General features: G+C 39.2%; 2 protein-coding genes across 2 annotated transcripts; both read right to left on the reverse strand.

Moving 5' to 3' along the window:
• Nucleotides 1-2,150: 2,150 nt before the first annotated feature.
• Nucleotides 2,151-2,746, reverse strand: LOC115766373 (V-type proton ATPase 16 kDa proteolipid subunit-like). The gene has a single exon (XM_030710277.1). The coding sequence runs from the start codon at nucleotides 2,653-2,655 to the stop codon at nucleotides 2,176-2,178; it is 480 nt and encodes a 159-aa protein (XP_030566137.1). The 5' UTR covers nucleotides 2,656-2,746; the 3' UTR covers nucleotides 2,151-2,175.
• A 1,414-nt stretch (nucleotides 2,747-4,160) lies between these two features.
• LOC115766362 (V-type proton ATPase 16 kDa proteolipid subunit-like) lies at nucleotides 4,161-5,910 on the reverse strand. The gene is made up of 2 exons (XM_030710265.1): nucleotides 5,655-5,910; nucleotides 4,161-5,582 (listed from the first exon to the last, which is right to left on the reverse strand). The coding sequence occupies exon 2, from the start codon at nucleotides 4,679-4,681 to the stop codon at nucleotides 4,202-4,204; it is 480 nt and encodes a 159-aa protein (XP_030566125.1). The 5' UTR covers nucleotides 4,682-5,582; nucleotides 5,655-5,910; the 3' UTR covers nucleotides 4,161-4,201.
• Between the last annotated feature and the right edge of the window lie 3,061 nt (nucleotides 5,911-8,971).

Here is an 8,971-nt window from a genome sequence, read left to right on the forward strand (position 1 = left end):
TGAAAAAACATTTTGTTTTTCAAGATATCTTGCCCAAACTCGGCATTAACTATTTTCCCTGTGATTCTTAGATACGGGCAAAGCACTATAAGCATTATGAAAAGGTTGGGTCTGCAAGGGTATTAGATCTTCGGCGTGCGGAAGATGGCACTTCTTTCTCTTTTTCATTTCTGTTGTTTTACAATTTAAAATATTGCTGCAAAATTACTCGAAATATTAAATCTAGTTTCGATAAGAATATGTCAAATTTATAATATATTCATTGGCTCTTTTAAAAATAGTTCAAATTGTTAAGTTCACACGAAGTCCTGGGTTCAAAGATATGAAATACCAGTCTCAGGAACATAATTATGAGTTATTGTTTTTATGATTTGCAGAGTTAAGCTCATTTCTAATGAATACTAAATACTTAAACCAAGCACAATTGATTCGATTTCAACAGATATAACTAAACAGGCCACATTTAATATATGTGTTAAGGGCAAATACTCTTATGTTATTGCCCAATCAAGAACATGTTATAGAAATGATGTTGCCAAATATTAGGTAAATACACCTTTTGATGTTGTATTTTTTGAAAAGTTGGCTTTTGCTGTTTAATCTCTCTCTCGGCGTGGAGTAAGATAAGTAATGCCCGTTAATACGTATTTATTTATGTTGCCCAAAATTTGAATAAAGCGTTTCGCTCTTAATATACCCATTTCGCTAAGCACTTTGTCAGGGCTCTGGCGGAGAAGGTCGCTTGCCGAGTTGGGGGAAATTCAACTGCTTCCGTTGGTGCTTAACGCAACAGCGCTTAGAATACAAAACCCACGACCCAAGCCCACTCTCACCCTCGTTCCCGTTCTCACCCTACAGCACATTTACTTTTATTTCAGCATTAAAAGTTCAGTCGAGTGGCAAAGGAAGTGAAAACAATTATCTGCAGGAAGGTGAAACATAAATCCTCGCATCCAAAAGTAAATTGCAAATTTTCGTTTATTACTTATTCTATGTGTACCGAATGCCAGGCACCCAGCCACAGCCACAAGATTTGTGTGGTTAAATCGAATCGATATATTTTATGTTATCGAATTTATTATGCAAACACACTCAACGCTAATGCCAATTGGTGTTGAGTTGCCAAAAATGACACACGCGCCCAAAACAGCCTCACCCACACAGCCCCGCCCCTGGCCAGGTGCATGCTTTGGGCATGCGATCCAAGAGCTGGATTCCAGCTGGCTGACAGGCATCAACTTGAGAAATTGGAATTGTATAAACAAGCAATTCGAGGATTCTTGCTTGGGCACATTTATGCTGCGCTCTGTTTAGCATTAAGTGCGATTATGGCTGTTGGTATTGATGATGTTTATGGCTTCTGGCTCATTTATCAAATTAAATGGGGACAAAATGCTTTCATCTTCTGCATACAATTGGCCATATTAGCCATAAAGAGCCAACAGAATTGCCAAAGGTAATAACAATTCGAAAATGTTAATTAATTTCGCATTCAGCAAATGAAACGATGGCAATAGCACATGGAATTAAACGAACAACTGTTTATATTCAAGGTAAACACTAAAGAACTACAGTTTGTTATGCGAGACACCTTGCCCAGGATCAGTATAAACGTTAAATGTTTATTATAACAATAAATAATGGCAATGGAACAGAACAATAAATAAGAAACGGTTTTGTATTTAGCTATAACAACTAGATGGACACGACTATAGGAATAAAATGTTAATTCATTTCAAATTGAAACGGTGAGAATGGAACAGAAAAGGATACAAATGCTGGTTTAGCTTAACTTTATTTATTTCGTATTGAAACGATGGAAAAGGAACAGAAAAATAGATTATAAACTGTTTTGCATTAACTCTAAGGTTCAAGAACCATATCTTAGAATACAAGTATACGGCTACGAGTTTACGGATAACAGCTTGAAACGGTGAGAATGGAACCGTAAAATAAACGAATGCTGATTAGTACTTGTATCAAGTAGTCACGATCTGGCTATCATAAGAGATTTTGTAAGGATTGAAACGATGGGAATGGCACAAAATATTTGTACCGGAACCAAGAAACTATTATCTTGGGGTAGAAGAAACCCTGGAAATGATGAAACAACAACGGCAATAGAACAGAAAATAATTGGGAAAATGTTTTGTGTAAAGCTTTAATATTGAAGAACTACAACTTGGTGTACAAATAGATGGCCACAATCAGGCCGTATAGGCCCAGCACCTCGGAAAAGATCAGTATAAGGATCATGCCCACAAATAGACGCGGCTGCTGAGCTGTTGCACGCACACAGGAATCTCCAACAATGCCAATGGCCAGGCCCGCCGCGAGACCGGCCAGGCCGACGGTTAGTCCAGCGCCCAAATGGATGTGAGCCTTTTGTATGGTATATTTCTGGTCTATGGCGCCGGATATAAGCACTGCCACAACTAGTCCATAGATTGCTATAATGCCAGCCATGACCACAGGTATGATGGATTTCATGATTAGTTCTGGCTTGGTTATGGCCATGGTGGCAATGCCCGCGCCCGACATTGCCGTGCCATATGAGGCACCCAATGTTGAAAATATGATGGAAAATGCAGCTCCCAAGCCGCCGCACAACACAGCATAGGTGGGCTTATCGTTTTCACCTAAGGCGGTTGACATGCTCGTTCGATTTTCTAGGAATTTTCTGGGTTTTACAGATTTTTCATATTTTCAAAGTTTTTGGAATCGTTAACGTTGTCAAATGAAATGCAGGAAAAACAGCATTGAACGAAATAAATTCGGTTCTATAGACGTGCTTATCCAAGCCCTCTTAGATAATCCTTATTTGACTACATAGCTGAGAGTGCAACCAGTCAAGTGCAAATAATTTGTATACCGCCGGGGAGTAGAGAGTGTAGGGAATTTTGAAGATATTGACGAACCCACGAAGTATATTTACGCTTCATCAGTATTCCGATGCGATTTAGCCACGCCCAGTTTTAAAGCTGTCGTCATATAAGTTTTCATAGGTTTAGCTTTTTGCCGCAGGTATCGGACTATAGCATATAGCTGCCATAGATCGTAATCGGTCGTAATATAAGTTTTTCTATGGATAACTTTTCAGGCTCAAGCCAACTGTTCCAAAATATGCAAATATGGGCTTTGCTCTTCTGCTAAGTCGAAACAAACTATAAGCGTATTTAAACTTCGGCGTGCCATTAGCCGCACTTTCTATACAGTTTTCAATGTGTGTGTGTTTTTTTTATGATAATTCTAATATTTATGCGCGAGCTGATATACCCCGAATAGATGATAACACAAAGCGTTAAATGTATGTCTATTATAATATGCAAGTTTTTTTTTCAACCTCTTGTTGCTGCTCGGCTGCTAACGAGGTTTATCTTTATGTGCCGTTAAATTTTCCGGCTACCCATATATATACTTTCAGCAAAAACTGTGGAAAATTTATGGCGAAAATCGTGTTAGCGGTTGGGTAAGCTCTACTCCAACCGCCGCCGAGTAAGCAAACCGCAAAGCGAATTCTGGCTATTGAAAATCGAAGCTGCGGTTTTTCTATTTTTTTTTTTGCGTTCTATGTTGTCGCTGCTCTTCTTTTTTTGCATGCTTTGAATGCTTTCAGCATTTCTTTGCTTTTCCGCACTTGTTTCAATTAAACAAATTGGAATATATGAACCCTAGTCGAGGGCTGTGGCGTGTGGATCTCCTCCAACCCGAGTGCTGGGCGTGAGCTTCAAATGCGCAGCGACAATTTTCTTTGCACAAAACAAAATGGAAATTTGTTTCTGGCACCACTGGGAGCAGGCAATGGGGGCGGTGGTTTTTCACTTGCCACTTGCCTCTAGCATGGCATGACAACGACAACAACTGCTCAATCCCTGCACAGAGCATGGTCTGATATAGCAGCTTCATGACATTTTTATTTGTGTGCCCCGTGCCCGGGAATGTTTTGCATTTTGAATATTTTGCGGGCTGAATACCACAGAGGGGGCTTACTGGGGGTTTTATTACATGGGTTCGCTTCTGTTTTGGTGCTGCTCGCGTCAGATGTGATTGTTAAGTTGTCACAAGGTGCCACAGATTCGTTGCGCCTGGGAATTTATGCGTAAGGTCACCCTCGGGCTGGTTTCTAGTCGCAATGAATGCTCAAACACTTAAAGAGTTAGCTCTTTTTGTAATTGCCACATCATATTTAATACAACGCAAATTATTTGGTGTACAAATAGATGGCCACAATTAGGCCGTACAGGCCCAGCACCTCGGCAAAGATCAGTATTAGGATCATGCCAACGAATAGACGCGGCTGCTGGGCTGTTCCACGTACACCGGCATCGCCAACAATGCCAATGGCAAAGCCCGCCGACAGTCCGGCAAAGCCCACAGATAAGCCGGCAGCCAGATGAATGTAACCCTTCCGTATGGTATATTCGGGTGACAGCGAGCCGGCAATTAGCACCGAGACGACCAGGCCATAGATGGCTATAATGCCAGCCATGACAACGGGTATGATGGACTTCATGATTAGCTCCGGCCGCATCACAGCCATGGCGGCGATGCCCGTGCCGGACTTCGCGGTGCCATATGCTGCGCCCAGGGATGAGAATATGATGGCCGATGCGGCGCCCATGCCACCAAAGAAAAATGCATATGGTGGCTTATCGTCCTCGTTCTCAGTTTGTTCAGGCATTTCTCTTCACTTTTCGCCTTTGGTTGTTGTTATCTTAGTCCTGCTGCGGCTGATTTCTTCTTCAAATTTAATATTCAGTTATTAGTTTAAAGAATTTCGGAGCCGCATTTACATAACTCTTGATTGAACGCTTTATTCTCTCGGCCTGCTTAGTCCGTTTTTATTTTTGATAGTTCAAAGGATTTTGCATCGATATTGATTTCTGCTATCGATATCGATAAATATCGATTTCAATACATGGTTCTGTTGAGCGCAACTCGTAAATTATAATAGTCAGCTTTACCCTTATTGGCATGGTTTGATGTTTATTTGCATTTATAAATGTCTCCTCTGTCATTCATTCACTCTATTTTTAAATGAAGAGCCTTCTGCTTTGGTTTAAACATCGAGTTGGTTGCCAGCTTTGGTTCAAAATTAATTAAACATCGACATTCTAGTTCTCTTTAGAACTCCTCAACCTACTGACAGTAGAATTTCAACTTTTAAAGTTTCAACAAGTCCGACGAGTTGTTGTACACGACTTTGCCAATGTTTTAAACATTTCACTCTCCCATTTATCGGCTTGGAACATTTCGAATCGTAAAACTGCAATAAAGTCTATTATTTTTATAGTTTTTTTTTTGTAGTTCTGCTTTAGACAATAATAAGCAAATCAATATCTTGTTTTGTTGATCCATTGGGCAGCCCTCGCGCAATTCAGCCAGTTGGTGCCAAGATATTCCATTAAAGATTTATGTTGCGCTGGGATTTGGTAGCAAGGAAAACTTGTTTCGTTCCCAGCTTCAGTTCCCCTGTTCCTAGTGCTGGTTGGCATTGTTGTTGCTACTGTTGCGTTTTGTGCCGTTTGTGCAACTATAAATCGTTTATGTATTTTGTTGAGTGCGAGGATTTATCGCTGGAGCTGAATATGAGAAAGGAATCACATAAATACAAATAAATCAAAAGCATTTCGAATGGCATTGGCAATACAAACAAGAATTGAAGAGATAGAGAAATATATATATACAAAAAAAAAAAAGAAGAATATGTGGCCGCTGTAGTAGTTGCTGCCGCTAGGCAAACTGTGCGAAAATTGATGTCTTTGCTCATAAAAATAAGGCATCAAAAGAATCGGCTATGGCCAGGCCCAGGCGCAGGCACAGGCACAGGCACAGGCTGAATGTGTTTTTGTTGAAAGCAACATTGTAAATTTTATGACTTTTTTATGCGTTGAAATCTATAAATTATGTAAACTGACACTGACAGCTGTCAACTGGCAGGCTCTGAGCGCAACGCTGAAACCGAAACGCTGGCAAGTGACACATGTGTCAAATGGGCTGATGGCAGCGCCTGCGAATTCGCCATGCCAGGGCCCAGCAGCACCCCAGCAGCACCCCAGAACAATTGGAATATACCCTACCCCAAGCCCTCGCCTCAAGCTCAAAACTCTGCGACAGAGCGAAAGCAACTGATGACTCGAGATGATTAAATGATTGCCAGCAGCAATAAAAAATTGATGCTTCAAATTATTGCTTATATATATTTTATACATCTTTTTTTTTCTTTTTTTTGTTCATAAGCTCCCATTAGAAAAACAGCTGAGTTCATGCGATTTGCGTTGCGTCCTTTTATTGCATTCCAACTTCTGTCATTAGTTCTAAAGATAATTTCTAGTTCTTCAAGTTAAGAAGCGTTCTAATGTGCTTTATAAGTACATACTAAAATGTTGCCATTTTCCGAGTTGAGAAATTAGCTTTTCATTAGGCATTAGGCATTAGAAATATGCTACTAAAACATTGAACTATTAGACTTAGATGTTGTCTTTTTTTTTAGCTTGTTTCATTTTGGCTTAGTACAACAGTCTTTTTGCTTGCTTGACGAAATTTAAAAACCAAGTCGAAATCTCGAACCGAAACATTTATATTTTTTAATTATAATTATTTAATTTTAATTAATGCATAAAAGACTTGAGTTCCTGACATGGCTTTTATGTATCCATATTTGGTAGATGCCAACATTTTAAAAGTGAATATATTTTTTTTTAATTAACGAGAAGAAAATTAATGCCAACAATTTAATACCCTTATAGACATTTGCCTTCCTTTTCTGCAGATATGTTAGAATAGTGAAGCTCGTAAATGCTGAGTTTGATGAAAATTTCTTTGAAAACAGATTATTTTGCCATTTTTTTAATTATTTATTTTTATTTATTTTTCGTTCGATTCATCCTAAAATGCTATATAATATAGTGTGCGACATTGGAAAGATTTCGCCCATATGTAAGTTTTATTGTTTAATGATCTCTGTTGGGCTTGTTCAAGATATCTTGATAAACAAACAAGTTTTTCGTACGAAAACTTAATTTTCAAGTGATTGTTCATGTGGCAAGTATATGATTGTGGTCCGTTTTTGATATATGAGAAGCATATTGAAACTAAAAAATCCCGAGCTAGGCCAAAATATCTTGTTACAAAAAAAAAAACTGTCTATAAAAGAAACTAATTTTCGACCGATCGTTCATATTGCAGCTTTATGATATAGTGGTCTGATCAAGTCGGTTCCGATATCTGTCCCGCCTGCAACAGAAAGACGCACGTTTTGGAACGAGAAGTTTTCAAACAGACGGATAGACGGATTATAATAACTCGGGTGTTGATGCTGATCTAGAATATATATACTCTATGGGCTCGGAGATGTCTCCTTCTATGCGTTACACATTATATGAACAAATTATGATACCATCTAGAAAGTGTATAAAATTATATGGTTTCGTATATATTTTCAAAGTAACTAAGTCCTGGGCTCATTGATGTGGGCCATATTAAAAGGCATGCAGTTGATTCGAGCCGTATCTTATATGGTTCGCTGTGCTGTTTTCTATATGAAATTATATTTTGAGATTTTTGGCACTTGGCGTCGCTCAATTTACGAAATAGATCCTATTTCTTTTATAACCAGAAATTCAGGTTAACGTCAGTTTCTGAACCCCCTTGACCTGTTTACTACACAGTTTTCACGTGTTGCCATTAACCTTTCCGTTTTATAAATTGCCTTATAGTGCGTTCCCTGCCAAAATGCAATAAATGCTGGCATGGGTTGGATATGGTACGGGTATATGGTATGGTATGCGGGTACACCAAGTGGCGGGCACTAAAATAACAAACGAAGGAAATTAACCAAAAATAAATTAACTGGAAAACCCGGCCAAAAGGGGTTTTCATTTACGCTTTGCTGCTGGCATCTGCAAAGGATGGGGCGGGGGCGTCAACTGTCGCCGACTGCGACTGCGACCGCGACCGCGACTGCGACGCTGACTTTGTGTGTGACTTTGGGATTCCCAAATGTGCTTTCGACATGCAATTTTTATTATTGACTCGCGTTGTCGTGTCAGCGCGCAGCTTTTCAGCATTTTCCGCTCGACGAGTCGCAAAAATGCCATTACTGTCAATCAGGAGACGGCAAAAAATCCTGGAATGAAATCAAAAGCATTAAAGCCCTGCTCGCAAGTATGAATGTGTTTATATACAAATAACTATATACAAAAAATGTGAAACTAAGAGATACCCTGGACAATAAGCGTAAATAACTAAGACAAAGATTTGATGAAATAATATATTTAAAGCTGGAATTTATTCGAACTACAAACTTATATTAAATGCAAGTTTCTTATATGAAAAATATTTATATATATATACATATGTATTAATTTTTCTTAAGAAAATGTTGCTGGGCGTGGCAAAACAGGCAAGAGCAAGTCTTTTTCTTTTTATTATTTATTTTTTGCTAACTTGATTAAAGAAGAAGCCGAGAAACAGTTCTGGCGCAGGATAAGTTATGTAAGTTTATGATGACAGTTGCAAGTTGCAGGTCCCAGACTAATGCAACTCCCCTCCCCCTCGCCACAACAAGCTGCGCCATAAAACCTTGGGGGTGTTGACCACTCAGGTGACAATAATTTCGCGCCATCGCGGCACAAAGGTGGAAGAGCATTAAAACGGGCGAACAGTTTGCGTGTCACGCAACCATTGCCACAATAGAGTGAGGTCTGGAAATTGAAAATTGTCAGAAATGAGCCCAAACAGGCCGAAGAGTGATTGCCAACATGCATCGCATATATTGGCGTGCCAAACTCAACGATTTAGCTAGTACATAAGTATATTAAGTTTTCTTGTTTATTATTTTCTTTAGTTTTTGTTGTTGTTGTTTTGTTTTTGGGCGTAGCGCTTGTTGATATTGGTCAAAGTTTGAGTCAGACGCTTGCGCTGATATATCTTTTATTATGTAGTTTTGTGTCATCGTAAAATCGTCGGC

Source organism: Drosophila novamexicana, unplaced genomic scaffold, assembly GCF_003285875.2.
Source record: "Drosophila novamexicana strain 15010-1031.04,08,12 unplaced genomic scaffold, DnovRS2.1 tig00000009-arrow-pilon, whole genome shotgun sequence".
Lineage (NCBI taxonomy): Eukaryota > Metazoa > Arthropoda > Insecta > Diptera > Drosophilidae > Drosophila > Drosophila novamexicana.